The following is a 22764-nucleotide window of genomic DNA, read 5'->3' as shown; positions in this document are numbered from 1 at the left end:
AGATGATTTTACCATTGCTTCAACAGAATATCAAAACTGTACTAATGCTAAAAATTCCAACATTCTTGATTGATGGTAATTGGCACTGCAATTAAAATACAACCTAACCAACAATATGGAACATCATATAAACAAGTACAATACATAATTAACTCACATAATGTTACATCAATACAATAATGTTACATCAATACAATGCAAGAAAGAACTCTATCTAGGACGCTAATTGTGAAATCTCTTAAGAAAAACATACAGTAAGGCTAAACTGACACAAAACAGTACTACAAGCCAATCTTGGTGACAACAAAAAGTTCTCCTAACAAAGAAATTCCTATAAGAAAAGAATGCCTTTAGGACCCTTCCATGAGCCAAAAGGAGAATAACTGAAAACTACAGAAACCGATTCGCTACTGGCTTTGAGGAACCTGCAGCACAGCACTGGGCAAGACAACGACGACAAGGCAAAAATAAAGAAAAACATGTTTCTGCCTCTTCATCTCCATATAAAGGAAAAGAGATAAAAACTTCTCTTTTCTTTAATTCCTTTGTGATACTGTAAAAAGCGATGGAACGAAAACAGGTAATACAATCCTTAGTATGATAGTGCCACAAGGTCCAAATTCCAAAACCTGTATTAACAGCTGATGCACAAACAATCCCTGCAGAATAAATATATGCAACATCTCTCAGATAAAGCAGGGAACAACAAAGAACAACAACAACAAACGCAGTGTAATCCTATGGGTGAGGTCTGGGGAGGGTCGAGTGCACGCAACCTTACCCCTACCTTGAGGAGGTAGAGAGGATGTTTTCGATACACCCTTGCTCAGAGAATTAACAAAAGAAAGGCGGCAGCAACAAGCAGAAACAACAGCCAGATAATGCTATAACCGAGGCTAAAGGAACAACATGTAGAAATTACTCTCAAGACTCGGTAGAGTTTTCAGTACAATGAGCTGAATATATTTTGGTAACTGCATGAAAAATCACCTGGATGTAATTCGGTACAGTAACTTGCACTACGAAAATCACATATAAGCTACAGTTGTTATTGATTATTGATCTTTCTTGTCCATTTTGGAATATATTATCATCTAATCATCGAGGTACACCAGCCAATTTTCCTAACGAACTACAAAGATAAATATCTATTTCCTGAGTAAAGCTTTTAGCTCTATATGGAATTGCTTAAAAAGTCACAAAATTCAGAAAGATCTGAACTAGTAAACACGAGGCTACTTTCAGCAATATGTGAACTTGACGAAAAGAAAAAATGTAAAAGTAACAAAATTTATGTCTTTCTGCCTACAGGAATCAGAAAACTTTTTCAGGTATCGACCATACTTCTTGAACGTATGTGTTAAGTGCAAATTCATAGAATTAAGTACTACTGCAGCCTGACCACAAATCATTAGTCAATCTCTCTACAACCTGAAGGCTCCAAAGAATATAGTGATAAACTTTAAAATACAACCCACAACACTAACATACATACCCGATATAATCCCACAAGAGGGGTATGATATACATAGACCTTACCTCTAACTTGTGGGGCAGAGAGGCTGCTTCAGATAGGCCCTCGGCAAAACTTTAAAATACAACCCAAAGCACTAAATGAGCTAAACTTAGAGATGTTGAGATCAAGCATAAGTTGCCAGACCCACTTAGGGAACTTATTTTCTTCCCTTCACCCCACCTGCTTATGTCTTCTTTTGACAGGATATTTAAATGAATGAGTATGTTAAAGACGGGATATTTACCTTCCCAGCGAGCATAGCGTAGACTGAGTGCAACAACAACAGTAATAGTGAGTTTCTTTCTTGATTCCTCTGACACCATAACCAGAACTCATGCTAATTCAAGGGCATGATACAGCTTGGAAACTCGCCGCCTAAGCAACGGTTCCAACCTGAAAGAAGGGACGCCTCTTTCCCACCGTTTTGCTTCATACATCTCATTCCATGCCTGCACTATCTCGTCAATATTGAATCCCAGCCCTACAAATGCGACAAACGTCAGAAACATTTCAAATAATCTTTTAAAAAAGTCACTCAATAGTAAACAAGTTTAAGGCAATATTTTCCAGTTTTACCTTCTGTCGCTGTACTGTTGGAACAATGATTCTTTATCATAACAGCAATATCTGTTGGAGAAGCTCCGGCCAATTCAAATTTTTCAACAGCAACCTCCAAAGATTCTTGCCAGAGTGGAAGCCCAAGTTTGAACTCCATAAGTGATCGTTCGTATAGCATGGTACCCCATAGTAAATTTATCTGAGACATCATGTTTGCAGCTTGCTCAGAAGCTTCATCTGCAGATATTCCTTTAAACAAATTCTCTGACTTCATCTTCTGCAATTTGTTGGTACTTGATAGTTCGTTCAGACGCTGTTCCTCTGCCTCCTCCCACATCTGCATACCTCTTTCCATATTTTCCTCAGCACTGTTGTAAAGCTGCAGAACCTCAGTAGAAGGCCAAGAATCCAGATTGACACCAGTGCTAATCGTATAATACCAAGAAAGTTTTGCCTGCTCAAACTGTTGCTGCCCCAGAGCGAGGATACCTTCATAGAAGTTTGGTTTGATATTTAATGCCTCTTCATACCTCTCTCCTGCTTTCGAATATTCTTTTAGAGCCCAATCATAAGCAATTTTTATCTGCGCCAGCAAAGATTCTCCGGAACTATCTTCTTTCAAGTAGACCCTTTTCCGTGCCCTGGACATATGAACATTACCCCAATTGAACAATGCCAAAGCAGCCATCTCCTGAAATGTTTCTCCAGCCGTGCTGAAAAGATATTGAGCTTCTTCACTTGTAATTGCCTCTTCCAAAGCCTCAGAGTATAGCTTCATTCCAACTTCATGGAGATCCAGATAATCATCGGACTCAAATCCAACATAGTTTTTGAACAAATTAGAGAACTGGAAGATCCAATCATTAATGCAAACTGGTCCATTATGCAATTCCTTGCTTGTTTCCACATTTCCATTTTCAACAATCTTATCATGTCGTGCATTGTATTTATGATCGTCTTCCACCCCTTTGATTTTCTCATAGAAAGGATCCTGCTCCGGACTAACTTCCACGATATAGAATCTTATAGAACCATGTCCAACAGAAGCTTCAGCCCACCTTAATTCCTCGTTTGTTGTCACAGTAACCAGGTCACCTTCTTGGTCCCTATACTTGATTAGGACAGCTTTTAAGCTTGGGAAACGATCACCTATGATTTCCCTCAGTGTCAAGATACTGCAGTCCACAGGAACTTGGGCCCATCTTATGTCGTCCCCAAATACTAATTTCACTGTTCTTTTTGGCTCTTCTTCTGTGGTATGACTAATAATTTCCTCCACCACCAATTTATCTTCAGTTTTCCTCTCCTCATTGTCCTCATCTTTGTTCTCCTCAAACCGATCCTTAACCTTATTGACCTCGATCTTGTCCTTATTCTTCTTTTCCTTACTCTTATCCTTAGCTTTCTTTCTGTTGGTCTTGTTCTCAGCTTTATTTCCCTCCGTCTTGTCATCAACCTTTTCTTCCTTAGTCTGGTCTTTATCCGTATTTTCATTTTGGTCCTCAGTGTTCCTTTCCTCATTCCTGTTGTCAGTTTGCTTTAAATCAACTCCGGCATCAAATTCCTTCTCTTCCGCCTTCCCATTAACCATCTTCTCCTCTACTTTCTTGATTTTCTTCTTTAGAGCCTTCTCTTTTGATGATTTGGAGTGACTTGAAACAAATGTTGGTTCAACATATTCCGGTACAGGGATCAAATCTACCGGAATGTCATTCACACCAATACCTCTTTCCTCAATGGTTGTTTTCAACCTCTCTGCAATCTCCGTAGCCATGAGATTATTAGGCTCCATCTCCAGCACCCTATTAACATCTCTCTGTGCCAAATCAAGCCTATTCAAAGCCTCATAACACCTAGCTCTCTTCAAAAGCGCCTTACTATATTTCGGTGTGACTTCAAGAGCCAAATTGCACTCATGGATCGCTCTAGGGTATTCACTCAGTCCCATCTGCATATAACAAGCTGCTATATTACTGCGGAGGTAAGAAACATCTATGTGGTTCCGCGGAAGCAACTTTATAGCTTTGTCATACTTCAACATTGCCCCTTCATAGTCCCTTTTCTGAAATAACTTATTCCCCTCATCCTTAAGTTCCTTCGACATAGCAATGAAAACTGCTGTGTCCTTGTCAAATGCTCTAGGACTACTACTTTCACCAGATTTACCTCCTATCTTTTTCAACTTTGTCCAACTTTCCTTCCCCATTCTGACCTCAACAAATCCAACTTTCCCAACTTAAACTAATTTCCTAATCCAAATCACTAAAACAGATAAAACTAACAGGACCTAACTGGTACAAAAATAGAGTCTTTGCACCAGATTAGAAATCAAGAACCAAACCCCACAACAACCCAGATAAGGAAATTTCACCAACCAAACAGGAACTTACAATCTGAACAAATCCACCACAACCCAGAAACCAAGAAATGAAAAAAATCCAATCTTTTTCACAAAACACCAACAAATAACTTAAAGAACTGAGATTTATCACCCTAAATCCAAAAGGGTATTCTTCAAAATTAACAAAACATATACAAAACACTATATATTCAGAAAAAAAATCCCCTTTCTATTGTAAGCAGCTCACCAAACAAACCCCAATTACAAGAAAAGAACCCTGAACATAAAAACACCCCCTTTATTCAGCTATAAACAAAGATTCTTGCTTTTCCTCTTCTTTTTTTTTTCAAAATTTATATTTAAATACAACTTATCTGTAAATATTCAGCTTGCTTTTGAACACCCTTCAATTTATTTATTTTTTTTTGCAGATTTTCTGGGAATTTTTCAAGAAAAGAATGCTTGAGACTAATGTTTTTCTTTTGGGGTTTTCCACAGGGAATATATGTTATGGTAGAATTTAGAAATGAGAAAAAACAATAATATTGCCTTCACTTGTTATTTAAGCTAGAAAGAATAATAAATTAAATGTATAAATATAAAAAGTACTTTAAAAAAAAAAAAAAAAAGAGTATCTTCTACCTTTACGTAAACGCCACAAAAACAATGTCAAGATAAATAGTTGAGTTATTTAAGAAGCAAAAAATTAAAAAAATCGGAGGTCGGAGCTAGATAGGATCGATCGATTCATTCAAATTATTTTTCGAAAAAATTACATTATTTCATGATTAAAATTACTTTGTGTATATATATATCTATATAGTATATGTTAAAACTTATTTTTTATTTTCATTATTGTTTTTTGTTAGGCAATAATCTATTTTAGTATGTTTTTTTTCTTGTATTTCGATTATTATATCATTAGTTTTAATTATTTTTAGCACCTTTCGGTAGACTTGGCATTGTTACTTGCTACAATTTCTTCATTTTCTTTGTGTTTGTCTTTCGAAAATAGTTTCTTTATCTTCACGAGATAGTGATAAAATTTGTGTGTTTTTTACCTCTTCAAATTTCACTTGTAGTATTTCATTAGATATGTTATTGTATACGATAAACTTTGAATTCTTTTGACTTTTTATTTTTTAAAATTATAAAATCGATTGATGTTATAGAAAAAGGAGAAATGTGATGGAAATTATATTATGGAGAATAAACTCTTATCAATAAATTAATAATTTAAATTATCAACTAATTGAGCTATTATTTTATCTTTTTTTTGGAGCTATTATTTCCTCTACTAGATTGTTGTTGATTTGTTTGTTTTTTTTTCCATTGGGGAAAAGAAAGATAATTATTTTGATTTTGTTGTTTTTTAGTAGAATAATTTATATTTTTTTTATATAAACATTGATACACATTTATATTATAGCTAATATAATATTCTAATTTGGACAACTAAACGTGGGACCCACTAACCGTGTAATCCTAAATTATGGGGACGTTTAGGGAGAGTACAAATGAGTTTAATTTTTTTAACAAATATGTATTTTCTTTTTATTTTGGTCGATACAAATAAAGAAAAGACAAATTCTTTTTTTATCTATTATATTTTAATTAATTAAAATTTAAAAATTTTAAATTTTTAATTAATCTACTTCATAACTAATACGAGTCTAATGGTAAACTCACAATGTAAATCATTATTTTTTTTAATAGTTTTGTCTAATGGCAGAGCCAGAATTATCAATAAGAAGGTTCAAAAATTGTAGAAAATAGACATACGAAATAGGCGAAGAGGTTTCGACATCTACTACATATACTTAAAAAATATTTTTAACCATGTAAAAATAATATAATTTTTCGCCGAAAGAGATTCGGATGAACCCCCTAATGACAATATAACTCCGTCATTGAACTTGTATCAATTCAAAAATGAACAAATAATTATGAACATAAAAAGTTCTCAATTTCAAAGCTTGAACATAGAGTGGATATTTCAATTATTAATATATACAATATATTTTATTATTCAAAGATCCCGTCTTTTTTCTTTTAATTCTATCGTATATCTAAACGCAAGCTAAAATAAATAAAGTTTTTTAGGGAATAAAAGACAGGTTGGAAAAGTCTATGCGGTGAGGGAAAAACATAGATGTATGTAATATGGTTGGACCTTTAAAAATGAAGTGCACGTTATCTTCAACTCACCTCAAAAGTTTCAAAAAATAAAAGACAAAAATTAAAATTAAAAGATACTCATTTAAAAATAATAATAATAATAAAGTTTAATATATGATTTTTTCCACAAAAATACCTACCAACCGTTTAATCCCCTAAAAAACAAACAAGAAAAAATAAAGGCAAAAGTTGTCTTTTAATGTAGAAAAGTATTTTAATACATGATTTGATTAATTAAGTTTGTCTAACTTGACTTCAACCCTCCAATTCTACGTGGTTGGTATTTATTTGAGTAAAAAAATTTCGTAGTTTATATGTCACGATCCAAATCGAGCCGCGATTGGCACCCACACTTACCCTCCTATGTGAGCGAACCAATCAATACAAAATCCAACATCTCGAATATAATAACACAATATAATGCGGAAGACTTAAACTCATTAATGAAAATCAATTAAATAACTTCTAAAAAGTCAAACACTTATTATCCCCAAAACCTGGAAGTCATCATCACAAGAACATCTATCCTCAAATTACTAATATAAGAGTATCTAAGAAGCTAAAATACATAAAAAGCTAGTCCATGCCGGAACTTCAAGGCATCAAGACATGAAGAGGAAGATCCAGTCCAAGCTAGAAGCATTAGCTCATCCTGAAATCCGGTGTAATGAAGACTGGCTAGAGTTGCGGCTGAGTTGAAGACGACGACACGTTTGCTGCACTCCACAATTTAACAAAAAGAAACATACAAGTAGGGGTCAGTACAAGGCACAAGTACTGAGTAGGTATCATCGGCCAACTCAAAATAGAAAGCAATATATATCAAATAATATCATAAAATCAACTACAATACTCAACAGGTGGCAACAACAAGTACAAGAACCATTGGCAACAACACCAAGCACACCTATGAGGACTCAAGCCTCCACACCATACTCATTTGAGAAAAAGGTTCTTTAAGTTTGAGTATATTAACATAATTCAAGATTCATTCTCTTTATTCCTCTTGTGTCGGAACGTGACACTCTGATCCCCTAATACTACGTGTCGGTTCGTACACCCGATCCCCTAATACTATGTGTCGGTTCGTGACACCCGATCCCCTAATACTATGTGTCGGTTCATGACATCCGATCCCCTAATACTATGTGTCGGTTCGTGACACCCGATCTCCTAATACTATGTGTCAGTTCGTGACACCCGATCCCCTAATACTACGTGTCGGTTCGTGACACCCGATCCCTTAATACTATGTGTCGGTTCGTGACACCCGATCCCTTAATACTACGTGTCGGTTCGTGACACCCGATCCCTTAATACTACGTGTCGGTTCGTGACATCCGATCCATTAACCTCATTCTTTTAGTTCATCAAGCCCTCTTTTATACCAAGGCATCATCATTAATAGAGAGGTTTTAATGTTTAAGATTCAACAGCCTCATCATGCAAATTCATCACAATTACATAATCATATCATGCAAGCACACAATTAAGCATATAGAAGACTTTACAAAATTACCCAATACATATCATTCGCTATTAAGAGTTTTACTACGAAATAGCATAAACCATAATCTACCTTCACCGAAGAATTGTGATCACGAAATCTACTTCGTCAATGCTTTGCTTTCCTCTTCGTTCTTCCCTTCTCTCGCTCGTTTCTCCCTTCTTCTCTTTGTTCTTTCTATTTTTCCCTTATTCCAACCCTTTTTCTTTTACCCTAATTACCATATAATTAAGTATAAAAGATGGTAAAATTAATCCACTATTTATTCCAAGGTTGTCTCCTTTAACCCCCCACGTAATTGAATTATTAACATTAACCCACTAACTTTATAATTATAAGCAGGAATAGTCCAAAACGCCCCTTAAAACTTTTAACAGAAATCCGACTCAGTCAGGGTTACGCAGCTTGTGACGGCTCATCGTGCCTGCGACGGTCCGTCCTGCTGCTTCCGTCACAAAGTTCAGAGACTAAATTTCTCTAAAGGGTCTGTGACGGTCTGTCGTGCCCACGACGGTCCGTCCTGCCATGTCGTCGCAAAGTTCAGAGAGTTGTTCTCAGTACCCAATTTTTCAGAATTCTAAGTGTTTTGGAACGAGACACCCTCGACGGTCCGTCGTGGAATCCGTCGACCCAGACAGTTATTACCAAAAATAAACTCTACTGCTCAACAGGTCGTTACATTATTTGTGTAATTTAAAATTTTATCGTTATTTAGAAGGATTTTATGCGTCAATTCTTGTTTATATTCATTTCTTCTTAATTTATATTTTGACATTTGATTGTGTCATTATGATCGTTTGAGTTGTAATTTATATTTCATTAAACATTTTAAAGTTTTTTTAAGTATATTTTTCATATAAATATTTCTAAAAGTACTTTTGGAGAAAATAAACTTTTGAAAAATAAGTTTTTTACTCTCTACAAAATAGTATTTTCATCTACAGATTTAATCAGATACTTAATTTTTTAAAAAGTAAGTATTTTTTTAAAAAAATTATCACTGTTATTTGAAAACTTAAAATCATTAACAAAATCGTCTTGATTGTTGCAAAGACCTAGCAAAATTATCAAAACTTAAAGTCTAAATCACCAATACTAAACCTAGATATTAACTTCATTGATTCTTCAATACATTCAACCTTAATTTCTAAATGGAAGAAGTTTAATTAACATTTCTAAAAGTATTTATATATTCGTTGTTTTTAATAGAATTCTTTATATTGAATGTGTAGAGATTTTATGATCAAATTTATATTAATTTTGGTTAAAATTAATAATTTAGATTATTCATCTTGATAGTTATTAAACTTGTCATGAATAATGAATATAAATATCACAAATAAGTAATTTAATCATAAGTGTCCTTAATTAATTTGCCTTCATTTTTAAATCTTAAATGTTACTAATATATAGTTATGGTATAAGTTACAAGTTATAATAACTATGTGATTTGATTGGTCAATTCATGTACACCTAATGATAAGCTCCAATTTGATTGGCTAAAATATCTCATCTAATATTGTATATGCTATTTAATAATTTTTTTTTGAATAATTTTAAATTTTCACCTTGTCACATAATTAAATTTTATTTTGATTATCTTTAATTTATGAATATAAAGGTTCATTTTTTTTAAAATTTCGTGTCAAGTTAAAACCAGATAATTTAAAATCGTCATTTTTACTATAATTTGAACAAAATAAACAGTATAGTCAATAAGCAAGAAATTCTCTGTTTCGCAGACCACTGTATCATATTCTACACCATAATTAGGGTTTCAATTTGGGGTAAAAAAAACAAAAACCAGAGAAAAGGAAGAAGATGAGATCGATATGGTGTTTGATTGTTCTAATTTTCTCCATTAGCCTCTTATACGGCGTCGTTACTTCCTCTCAGATATTATCTGTTCACGCAGGTATACCTAAAATCTCAAGTACTTTCTTTGTTATTTCAATGTTAAATGGGGATTTTTTTTAAATTTGAAATCCATTGTTGATGTGTTAATTGTACTGAAATTGAATTTTTTCCGTTTAGTTTGTTATTTTTTTTTGTTTTTGTTGGATTATGTAGTTTATTATTTGCTTAATTTAGAGAGATCATTGGATAATTAGCTAGTTGATCGTAGATTTTAAAAGTTTATCTATAAAGATTTTCAAGTTCTGTACCCTTGTAGCCTAGTGATTAGAGATCAGTCTCAGTTCAAATTCCAAAGAGACAAAAAAAGGTCAGCTGACTAAGAATATAGCCTGGTACTTGTTGCTGCTGGTAGGTGATAGAAAGTATCCGTACAAGTTGACGCGGACACCTAGTAATAAAAAAAGGGTGATTTTTTGGGTTTTTGGGACTTACACTAGCAAACTTCATTGTTTTCCCAACTAGAATGTATGTCTAAACATAACTTTAAATTCCAAAATCGCAATTTCAAAAACTCACATTTTCAAGTTTCAACTTCAAAAAATATGGTTAAACGGGGGTTAAGAATTTTAGGCGTGTTGTTAATGAAGCATGATTGGGAAAGGGAAATAATGAGCCAACAATACTAGGTTAATAATCCTGTTTAGTGTTTGATTACCTTTGATTTCTAGGCTTATTTCTTCTTCTTTTTTGTGTTTTAGAATGATTATTATAATAACTGAAATTGGTTAATAGAATTACACAAAAAAAGGAAAAATCTTGAACTGGTTGATGCTCCAAATTTTTAGTGATAGAAGCTTTAACTAATAGTTGGGAATATTAGCTTGAGCTGGCCATGCACCAAGTGCCCCCCATATCTAGTGGGGTTGCCATAGGGGAAGAGTAGGTGTATATCGTTCACAGTCTTCCGCTTGCATTTCCAAAAAGAGGCTGTTTCCACGTGTTGAAAGTGTGACCTACATGGTAGTCACGAAAAGAGAAACTCTATTGTTCACGCCCTAAAATTATTGTTCTTGAATGAAAAAGGAAAGCCACCAGCCTTTCTGTTCAGTTGATTGCACTAGTGCTGACAAAACTTACATCTTGCTCAAAATAGAATGCTTTCCAGAATGATTATTATTTGCTACTATTAGGTTGTAATTCTTGTGGCTCTTCCTATTTGTATCAGGCGCATCATTCAGTCAAAGTTCTAAAGAACCAAAATATAAGGTTGAGTTTCATTCAGAAGACTCACCTTTCCAACCGGTAAGTTATTTGTCATGTCTCTCACCTTTTTACATATTCATAGGCACACTATGCACTTCAAAAACTTTATATGCTTGCAATAAAAGGTGGTCTTTAATTATGAAGAAGAATCTAAGAAGTGGATGTAAAACTGGGAAGTACACTATGCGCTTAAACACATGAATAATTTTAGAGTCTACTATAAAATTAAGAATTTGAATCTATGTTAGTCATACATATAAGATCACAATGGGAACTGGGAAGCATGCTGAACAGCCTTTTTGAGCAACACATTTGAAGTATAGTGTCACCTTAGGATCCTTTGGTGGTGACACTGGTAACTTGAGGGCTAGAACTGTAGGATAAATTTGTGAACATTTAGGCTTCTTTGGTACCTCAGGGGAAAGTGCAACTGATACTTTCATTAATTTTGTGTGCAACCTGTTGAAAGGGGATGCAAACAGAAATTTGACCTGATATTCTGAGCAAATAATGATGAGATGGAGGTGAATTTACATGTATGATCATTCTACAAATCTTATGTACTGATGCGCTCTGTTTTGCAGGATGATGATCAGGAAACTATTCTCATGCCCAACAAAAATGGGGAGAAGTTCCTCTGTTATTTGCCTAAAGTCGATAAACCGAAGATTGGTAAACCAGTGACAACCAATATAAGCAGTTTGGTCGTGGACACTGAGAAACGCATCAAGTTGAAGACGCCAGATGAACTACTTGAAGTACTGAAGGATAAATGCCTTGTCAGGGTGAGAATCCATCTAGCTCTTCCCTTACCACTTGATGAAGAAGTAGTCTAATTTTTTTCTATTATCTTGCACTATCAAACTTTTCTACAGCAAGAAGGGTGGTGGTCATATGAATTCTGTTATGAGAAGAAGTTGAGGCAAGTTCATTTGGAGGATGAAAAGGTATGTTTTACTTCACTTATAAGTGTGTTCTGCAGGCATGATTTCTCAGAATAACCTTTTGTTTTTTGCACCAAGAATATTTTAAATATTTAATTGGCTGAGTCTTTGTTGCCTTGCTAAAGCTCCTGTCATGTGATTAGGGGTGGGTCGGTTTCGGAAAATTCAAAGGATCAGATACTGACATTGGATAATCTAAAACCACTTCCTTTCCCCCTGCACACCTTGATTAATCCACTGGGCAGCCTGTTCAGCCACATATGTTGCCAAAGGTAATACTGCCCACCAAGACGGCAAGACCATAGCAGATGATGTCACACTAAGTGCTATGGCTGGGATTTGAACCGAGAATCTCTACGTTAGTTACTCCCGTCTCTCAACCACTAGACCATCTCATCCTCCCCTCCCATTTGGTATGACTCATATTGACTTTCATGGTGGTGAAGTTGAATGAGCTGTTATATTCGACTTTGAAATAGCCAAGAAGATCTATTATAGATTTCTGACTATATCCAGGTGCAGTGGGTGATACCAAAATCTTTGAGGCAATACTTTCTGAGCTGGAAATTTGAGAAGGAAAAAGATTACTAGCCTATTTCTTACATGTTCCAAAAATTTCTTGTTCTTGCTGCTTTTTGGTAATTCTTACATCTTTAGGAGACAGATGATTTACTAGACTTTAAGGATTGCCTGTTAGTTTGCAAATGGAACTAAACTGTTTGTTCTGTCATATCTTTTCTTTTATGCAGATTATATCGTAATTGAAAAGATAATAGTTGAAAGATGTGAAGAGTATAGAGATGTCATATCAAAATCAAAATTTTATGATCTAGTAGTAAATTGAATGACTTTAAATCTTGAACTTGTTGGGTTTCTCATTCAAGTATAGATTTTGAATCATTGGGATGATGAAAATTGAAGGTAGCACAAACATATTTATTGGAGAAAAAAGTATGTCAAACATATGGAGGGAGGATGTTTATTGAGCAATTGCATTTCTTGGTTCACCATAGCCTGCATACTGTTATCATGTACATAGGAGTATCTTTTACTCCGTATTAATATATTTGTTTTACTTTTCTTTTTAGTTTGTTTTTAAAAAGTGTCTTTTTCTATATTTAGTATTTTTTTATATTCCAACAATCTCACTTTATCCTTGATGACACCTCCTTATCAAAACGACCTGGCATGGTTAAGACCACTACATTCATAAGGATATTGTTGGCAATGCTATTTCTTTAAAACCAAAAGATTACAAATCTTCTTTATATTCTTAAACTTAGTGTCTCATAAAACTAGGGCAAATAAAATGAAATGGGAGTATATTCATTGTTGATCAATTATTTGCCTTGTTAAAAAGTGTATACTCTGATCAAAGAAAATATTTGTTATTTGTTTTCAGTTGGTTCAAGAATTTATCTTGGGTAATTATGATGCTGTGGCTACCGCAGCTTATCATCAGAAGCACTCAGATAGTTCAGTACTAAAGGATCCCCGTTCGAAAGATGCATCACAAAGGTATGGATATCAAACTGTGACTTACTAACTGACTTGGAAAGAGCTTCTATTATAAACCTTCGGTACATAGTGTCTGCTAACCAATTCAAAGCAAAAAGCTCTTCAGTTTCAAGTCTCATACAAGTACTTGACTACAGAAAACAACTGTTATCGTACATTTATTCAATTTTATGAAATTTTTGGGAAGTCTTTCTCGAACTTGAAGCACAATGCCTGAGGTGTGGATGGAGCAAAATTCTTAATTTCTTCTTCAGAATAATTAATTCCTCCAACTCTTTGACTTCTGTAGATATCATGCTCATATATATACTAATGGAACCATGTGTGATTTAACAAATGAGCCACGACAGACAGAGGTATGAAGCTATTCTTTTGCTTTTTGCTATTTGTCTTTTTTATCCAAAAATTCTGTATTTCTGATGGACTCAATTCCAGGTGAGGTTTGTTTGCTCAGAGCCTAGAGCAATGATAAGCTCTATAACTGAATTGTCCACCTGCAAATACGCTCTCACCGTACACTGCCCAACCCTCTGCAAACACCCGTAAGTTATTCTGCTTGATTTTTAAAGAAAGTTACTCCTGATTTTTTGTTCAATTTATCTCTTATGGCTGCTGATAATGGCAGTAAGTCATCCATTCTCTTTTGGGTTGTCTGTTATTTGTGCTTGCCGTTTATATCTATTTCAATACTTGCTTCCGTTAGTAACTTAGTATCTGCTGCTGACGTATTGAGAAATCGGAGACTTTTCTAGGTATGAATTGGAAATTCAGTTGTTCTTCAAGTTAGTGAAACGCTGGTCAAAAACATTCATCAAGAAGTACCATAAGCTGAAATTACGTGCTTATTATAGGTCTCAGTCAAAATTCAGCAGACCACCACATCAAACATTTTGTGACGGTCTAGGAGTCAGATAATTTTTCATTCTTTTCTCCAATCTTAGTTGTCTTGTGATTTTCTGATAGTCGTAATAAAATAACACCCCCAATGTTATCCCACAAGTGGAGTTTGGGGAGGGTGGTGTGTACACAGACCTTACCCCCACCTTATGGCCATCTTTTTGTGAGAACTGTGGGATTTGGTGCTTGGTTTTGCAGTTGACATTTTCATACTCAAGATTTGTATATTGGATAAATGAACAAAGTTCCTCCCTCAGTTTAATGCACATTATGCTGGACATCAAAAGAATGTCTTTGATAGATCAATCTTAAATAGGAAGAATTCACTAGGTTACTCCATTGAACACTTAAACAAGTATTCTTAAATGTTTCTGAATGGCATTATTGCTATGCAATCATTTAGGTTTAGTTATCTTAACATTTATAGCTTGTTCTCCGTATAAGCACAAGAACAACTCATCTTTTCTGGTCGTCAGCATTTGCTCTGATATTGGAAACAGCCTCTCTACCTCTCATGGTAGGGGTAAGGTCTGTGTACACACTTCCCTTCCCAAACCGCACTTGTGGGATTACACTAGGTATGTTGCTGCTGTTGTCAGCATTTGCTCTGATTGCTAATTGTTCTATGCAGGCTCTTTCAAGAAGAAAGACCAGTGTGGCATACCATTAACTGTAATATTCTTCCAAAAGATTACAGAGAAACGAAAGTTGAAGATAACTTTGAAAATGAAAAGATCGCCATGGTGACAGACTCAAAGTATCAGTATCAGCCTTCGATTGATTCAGATGAGCACGTGAGAGTGGAGGAAGACAATTCAGATGATGAAAATATCACTGTAGCAACATAATACATACATGATGACCTATGAAGGAATTTACTGCAGAAATGTTACATTCATCGACTTATCGATATCAACCTGCTAAGCCTCAACTCTTTTTCTACTTGTTCATCTGATTCAGTATTAGAACTTTCTGAAAAGGTACAACACATTTTTCTGGTACAGGGATAGAAGTCACATTTGTTGAGGAAACATGACTCTAATGTTATAAATATAAGATGGCACTTTAGCTCAAGCATTCTCAAAGATTGTGCACTACTTTCAAAATTCTAATTGCTTGGTGAGTTTATTCACATTCTATTTCATCTTAATTTGTTGAATGGTGAGTTTTTCCTTCTAAAGAAAAGAAATCTAAATTTAAAAGAATAACATGAACCATTTGTAAAACATTTTCTTCGACGTTAAGCTATTTTTCCAGCATCACTAGAACATGAGTCGTAAATTTGCATAAAACAAAACCTATTGCATCAAAGGATTAGGCTATAAGATTATATATTCTATTGACAGCAAACTATTCAAGTTGTTAAAATGTACTGTACTTTTAACTACGAATACGGACAATACTCAACATGTATTGTACTTGTAACTATGACGATGAACCAATCTCTACGTTAACTCCTAAGGTTACTAAAGCTAAGTACTCGTTTATAGCTTCACCTTCTTCTGTGACCTCAATGTCGTAGTCAGAGTAAGCATCACCTTTTAGCAACTCGCCAGTAATCTCATCTTCCATTTCTACATCACGCGTCTCAACTTTGTTCTGACTTGGACCTCCATTACTACTTGAGCCTGCGTTAGTACCTGATCCATCTTCACTTTGGTCATTAGTTTGAGGATCATTCGCGATTCCATCTTCTACCTGGTCATTGGGAAGAGTATTGTCTACATTGTGATCTCCTGCTGCAGCAGTAGTACTTGTTCCTTGAAGCAGATGATCTATCGCTGCTTGACGTGTGCCAAAGCTGCGAACAGCTGCAGCCGCTGCCAAAACAAAACCATTTTATATTATGATGTCAGCTCAAATGAACGACCATATCCTACTTACAAGAAATGAGAGTTCATGACTTCTAATTAATTAGTAGTGAATTGCCAGCAGGCAGCAGCTTAGCACGATCATTGAGCAAGGCAGAAACCAATATTTAGAGAGTAGGTATGGAAGGTTGACTATAGTGGGTACAAGAGAGGTACAGATAGGTCGAAGAAGTATCGGGGTGGTGATTATACTATGTATCTTGTTGTTGTTGGATTTGAGTCCCTAAAAGGTAATGTATCAACTTTACAAGAGCTAAAGCAAATAGATCTCAGAAAAAGGATCATGGACCAGAACTTAAATCAGGATGAATTTAACAAATACGAGATACCTGCTTCTCTGGGGAAACCCATGGATACAAGCTCTTCAATTGAAGCATTGGCTGCTTGACGCAATCTTTTTTTCTTCCTAGACTCGATATGTATCTGCATCACGAAACGAAGAGGCATATAACCAGAGATATTCTTTGATAAATGAGCACTGCGAGTCAGGACACCAGAAATTGATAAATCCTACTTCCTCTGCACCATTTTTAACTATATCAAAGAGTCATTTTCATTCCACTGTTACTGGAATTGTCAATCTACCACGAGACAAATACAACTGTCTCATTGAATAAGTAAATGGTTGAATTTTTCCAATTGCACGGTCCCAGAAAAATCAGGTGCTTATTCCCATTTTATTTAATTAACCGATTGTCAAGCTAGCCCATTGTTTATTTCAATAAGTCAAACTTCCATTAGTAGACATCAAGTTGTATCAAAAGTATTTACAAAGGTGTCCATATGACTAGTAAACGTCAATTTGGAGTCAAAAGTATTAATGAGTTGACTACCGCCATTCATCAAACTTGCCAGCTGTTTATTTTGAGTTCGTCTAAATCAGAAGAGCAAGAGACCCCGACCCATCTTTCTGATACTTCTATATAATATATTAGATCTCCACATTAAAAAAAGAAGAAGCAGAACCACTAGAGATTTCTCTTGGTCTACCTCTAACAACCAGGACTTTTGTAATATTTGATTGATCACTATATTGCAAATTCCTATTCCTAAAGAAGTACCTAGGACATTCAAACACTTTCCGACAAGCATTTGCTTCAGCTGATCTGCAAACCTAGATAGAATTAACTGGTAGGAACACAACCCAACCAATTCCCAAATTATAAAATTTGTAATAAAATTTGACCAGCAACTTATACCTGGGTACATAATCGACTAATAGCTTCACGTGGACATTTATTCATGCCAGGAAATTTACCTGTATTGAAGAATTAGCTTCTGGATTTGTCAAGTCATCCAAAGCCTTTTGTGTGTCATTTTCATTTCGTCGCAGTGCTTCTGCAGCAAGCTCTTTCTCAAACCTGGCATTAAGGAATATGAATGAGTTTTATACAATATCAGTCCAGTCAAGACTTAACATAAGCCTGACTCTTAACATAAGCCTGACTTAAGGATAAAAGAAGCTTAGTCATTCTGGTTTATAAACCAAATGTACTGTTTGATAGCCGAAAAAGCTCTCCAGATTTTCTGATCCAGAGTTAGTTATGATTTATGATCATAAAAAGTAGTTTCAGTCAAATTGTCCTAACGCAAGGGATACATGTAACATCTCCACACAAAAGATCCTATGATACAAGTCTTACTTACCCAATTGACACCAATTCATTCAGCCTCTCGATATCAACAGCTTTTCCAAGAGGAGTCGTTCCATAACACTTTTGCTCCCTACAGTTAATATGGTAGATAAGTTTAGCAAATGTATCTAATCTTGATGAAATACAGAAAGGAATTATATTTTAAAACAAAGATGAACTCACATGATCTCCTTCTGCCGCTTAAGGTCATCCACCCTTTTCCGTGCTTTCTTTTCTCTCTCTTCAACAAGAAAATCAACAGCATTTTCTACTACTTGGTTGTTCATACGCAGCGCTCTCTTGGCATCCTGTTCTTTGTAGCCCATACCCAAAAGTAAGGACAAAGCTTCATCTGGAATTTGAAGCTGTTTTTAAGAAAGACAAAAAAATCGTGTAACTGTTTATGAAGAATTAACCAAGAGAGAAGGAATAACAGCTGATACGCCAAAGAAGCAATAGATCTGAATGTAAATTCAACAAACTATTAAGTCAGCATCATAAGCAGCGCATGAACACATGCTCACGTGCATGAATAACCAGATAGAAATTGAAGCAAAAGTAGACACTGTAGGTGAATATATGTTCTCCTACAAGAACTGAATATTTTCCAAATATCTGTGTATAAGTGAAAATGGAAAGAGCCAATTATCATCAGCTTTACAAAGAAAGACAGGCTAACCTGCAAAAACTTTGCTTGAGCAGATGTCAAGGACTTTCTAGATTTTTCAGTCTGATTGCTATGATATGCCACTACTCCTTCTAGCAGCTCCAGCCTCAAATGTCTAGAAAGAAGATATGGAAGCAACAAATTTTCAAATAATGTTGCAAGGCACTTTTTACTGTATTATACACAAGCAATATCAATCTGTTTTGAAGGGTTCACTCACAGGGCAATCTCCGGATAACGTCCTTTTTGAAGCAGTCTGAGACGACTCGCTTCCTTCCCATGAGAACGCTCGAGCCCTTCCCTAGCTTTTGCAAGGCGGACTCCTGCAACTGAGAGCCAGCTGATATCTCGGAGCATAAAGTAGCACCACACCATGTCTATTTGCAGAATGGGTACATTGTCAACCATCTGAAAAGTCAAAGAGGAAGGGTGGAATCATCAGATAATAGCTATGGAGCAAATTTCTGCAGACCAGTGAAAAAAGTGTCTTGCCATAAAATGAAAAATACATTTTATAAATGCTAAGAACTATTCACAAGATAAGGCCATTCAGGGACTGACAAACAAAGACTATCAAACGACCATATGAGAAGAGTAAGGAGGGCATGTTCCATGACTTTGTTGCAATTAACAAATCACATCATCTTATTTCCTTTTATTTCTTTCTTTTTCCATATTATATTACTCAAAAAGTGCAAGGTCACTTTTTTTCATTGTTGCAGAAGTCCAAGGTCACTTTTCACATCATTTCTGTGAGGAATTCAGATTCAGAAATTGTGAGCCACTCTCATTAATCATTAAATAATGAACATTTATGGTTCTCATCTTAAATAATGATGATGATTAAACTAATAAATACTCAATTTTCTGGAAGAAAGAATCTAACTCACCTCGATGAGTTTCTGGTCGCAGAGAGAGAAAGCTTCCTGCAAGAGAGAACCCACTTCTGTATGAGCATTCAACAAGATATTTATATAAACACGGCGAAAAGCAAGAAAAAGATTAGCACTAACCTCTCCCATGGTCAGCACTTCTAGTGCTTCCTTGTACTTTTTCTTCCTCATCAAGGCTTTTGCATTTGCGTGAAGCATGAGGCCCATCATTATTGCCCTGAAAAATAAAGAAAAAGGAATCAACAGATTGTGTTTCATAGTCAATATGAAACTGTTTACTAAATAGGTTACAACAACATCAGCAAACGCAATTCTACAGATGGGGTCTAGGGAGGGTAGTGCGTACACAGACCTTACCCCTACCTTGTGATGGTAGAGAAGTTGTTTCCGATAGACCCTCGGCTCAAGGAGAGATGAAAAATAAGCAGTAATAACATACAGTAACAACAGCAAGATAATAGATAAACGAAGCGAAAGAAACAATCAGATAGTACTAAAGATTTAAGAATAAGCAACTTAAAAAATAATACTAATACTCCTAGTGCGGAAAAGAAATACGCTTGTTTACTGAATAAATTAGGAAAATAATTTTGCATACCTCTGGTCAGTCTCAGATCCCAGTTGCACCTTTTGTCCACTCTGATTTTCGAGCTCCAGATTGAAATCTTCAACAGGTAATGAGCCATCCGCATGTCTGGCTGACAGAGAAATAGCAGCAGCCCTGTAATTCCAATCATATCAGTAATTGGCTAGAAAAGAACAATACAGGAAAACATGTCTATACAGGCAAAGAATTCATAGTTGACTGGATTAAAATAAAGGTACACTTAAATTTAAAAAAAAAAAAGACATATAGCAAACCCCCCTCGCCCCCTTTGCCCATTCTTCTACTTTTTCATCCAAAATAATCACCCTCTTTTCTTCTTATACAGCAATCCTCCACCAAAACGCAAAGAGCATAAGCCGAACCTTCCTACCCCTTCCTCTTTCAACATCTTCTCTCCATTCCACCCAAACACCATCTCCACTCATATTCTTCTTCACCGTTTAGAGCATAAACACTTCCTGCCCAAACCAAACCTCTCTTACCTCCTCCTCTGTTTCTTCTCCTCCTTCGGAAAGCGGCAAGTCCATGGCCTCCCCTATTTCACATCTTCTTTTTCCTTGACACATGACAAAGCCAATTTTCATTTCCCAAAGCTCTTCTATGAGAACCCCCCCCCCCCCCCCAAAACAAGCAATGTGGTGTTGTTGCGAAGGAAGGTGCAATTTAAATGAAAAAGATGATTAATATCCATGTATTTTGCTGCTACTATATCATCAGAAACTACCATAGGATCACCACAACACAACTTTAGAATCCCCAAAATCTGTGGAAATACAACAGGAAATACGCAACGCAAGTCACCATCAAAATCAAATGTTAATTTTTACATGTACCAAAATAGCAGCTAAGTCAGACCCTACTTTTCACTTCTGAATTCTGATCACACTATTTAAAAACAGAATTAACAAACCATAGCAAATAGAATCCCAAGTCAAATTCAGAAGAGAAATACATCAAATAAAGAAGAAGCTGAACAACAACAAAAAAGGAACCAGGGCAGCCCCCCCCCCCCCCCCCCCCAAAAAAAAAAAAAAAAAAACAAAAAAAAACACAACAATGATCACAATAAAAATCAATTCTATGTATGAAGATAAAAGCTAAACAAGACACTACTTTCACTCTGATCATACTATTAAAGAACCCCCATACGCAGACACACAACAATGATCACAAACAAAATCAATTTTATGTTACCAAGATAAAAGCTAAACATGAATTTGATCACCCTGTAGGAACAAAACTCACAAAGTATACTATAATCAAGAGAACAACAGAAAATAACATAAAGAATAACCATAAAAAAACTATCTTTAGCCTTATTCTTCTTTTATATGTACCAAACTAGCAGCTAAATCAGACACTACTTTCAAGCTAAAAAAAGACACTACTTTCACTCTGATCACACAACCCCATCAAGTGATTCAACAAGATAAAAAAAAAAGACACTACTTTCACTCTGATCACCCAAACCCCATCAAGTAATACAGCAAAAGAACATAAAGAATGACAAAAAGATACTAACTTTAGCCTTGAAAGCCTAGTAGAACGTTCTTCCTCAGCCAAAGACTCTTCTTTTACAGACTTCCCTTGATCAACAGAAACCCTTGAAGCCAAAATCTTTGCATTGTTTCTAACACCCAATTGGCTCAACTTTTCAGTTCCATCACCATCTTTCAACAATTTACCAGCACATATAAGGTTAATTGTTTCGGGTCCTCCACCATGACCCGATCTTTTTGCTACCTCTTCTCTTAACATCACTACTGTCCATTCTTCCAATTCCACTTCCAATACACCACTCCATGCCCCTCCAATCTTCAATTTTGCTGACCCCATATCCTTATTTTGCAGAGAAAATAGTAAAAAGTTGGATTCTTCCAAGTCTTTAAATTAAACTTAAGAGAGAAGACTTGGAATCTTGTTTATATATATAGGATGTTAAAGTCCTAAGGTTTTTTTTGGAGAAAAAATACCTGGTCTCTATCGAAAACATGGGACTTTTTTTTTTTTAAATAATTACACTTGAAGCCCCACAAGTTTTTACGATCGTTCGGTACGAGAGGTAAAAAATAATAATTTTGAAATAAATTATAAATTTTTTTAATTATTATTGAAGTAATAATTCAAAAAGTTATGTTAGAGTATAAATTCTAAGTTGTTTAAAATTTATTATTTAGTATTTATTTATGATTTGTTTGTCCTAATTCACATTGGAATAAGTTCTTGGATTCTTGTTTAATTTTGATCTCTTATTTTAATTGAGGAAGCTATAAAATATTATAGAGAACTTGTAGCGAGATTTAAGTATTTTTAAATTTATGAATAAATTATTTTTCATCAGTCATATATTAATATCGAAAGTATTAATTAGTCTGGAATTATTTATTTCATTCATGGAATTATTTTATTTAATCTTATTTTAATATCAATTAATATACGAGCATATAATAATCTATTTTAAAAGAGTTTCTATAGAAAAAAAAGTCACATATAAAGAAAAAAAACTCGAATAT

At 34.9% G+C, this 22764-nt stretch overlaps 3 protein-coding genes across 3 annotated transcripts; 1 reads left to right on the top strand and 2 right to left on the bottom strand.

The window, feature by feature from the left end:
* Positions 1–128: 128 nt before the first annotated feature.
* Positions 129–5074, bottom strand: LOC101256392 (protein PHOX1). The gene is made up of 3 exons (XM_004242677.5): positions 2093–5074; positions 1761–1997; positions 129–659 (listed from the first exon to the last, which is right to left on the bottom strand). The coding sequence occupies exons 1-2, from the start codon at positions 4278–4280 to the stop codon at positions 1849–1851; spliced, it is 2337 nt and encodes a 778-aa protein (XP_004242725.2). The 5' UTR covers positions 4281–5074; the 3' UTR covers positions 129–659; positions 1761–1848.
* Positions 5075–9810: 4736 nt separating this feature from the next.
* LOC101256100 (protein OS-9 homolog) lies at positions 9811–15664 on the top strand. Its single transcript, XM_004242676.5, has 8 exons — positions 9811–10015; positions 11183–11259; positions 11805–12005; positions 12096–12167; positions 13567–13682; positions 13972–14038; positions 14118–14224; positions 15211–15664. Exons 1-8 carry the CDS (start codon positions 9922–9924, stop codon positions 15425–15427), a joined length of 951 nt encoding a protein of 316 aa, XP_004242724.1. The 5' UTR covers positions 9811–9921; the 3' UTR covers positions 15428–15664.
* A 229-nt stretch (positions 15665–15893) lies between these two features.
* On the bottom strand, positions 15894–22244 carry LOC101255805 (uncharacterized). The gene is made up of 11 exons (XM_004242675.5): positions 21774–22244; positions 20243–20365; positions 19765–19861; positions 19642–19677; positions 18972–19159; positions 18764–18866; positions 18268–18449; positions 18098–18175; positions 17709–17811; positions 16780–16873; positions 15894–16399 (listed from the first exon to the last, which is right to left on the bottom strand). Exons 1-11 carry the CDS (start codon positions 22085–22087, stop codon positions 16005–16007), a joined length of 1713 nt encoding a protein of 570 aa, XP_004242723.2. The 5' UTR covers positions 22088–22244; the 3' UTR covers positions 15894–16004.
* Between the last annotated feature and the right edge of the window lie 520 nt (positions 22245–22764).

This window comes from Solanum lycopersicum, chromosome 7 (assembly GCF_036512215.1).
Source record: "Solanum lycopersicum chromosome 7, SLM_r2.1".
In the NCBI taxonomy this organism is placed as follows: domain Eukaryota; kingdom Viridiplantae; phylum Streptophyta; class Magnoliopsida; order Solanales; family Solanaceae; genus Solanum; species Solanum lycopersicum.
This window is presented reverse-complemented; position numbering and strand designations above follow the sequence as displayed.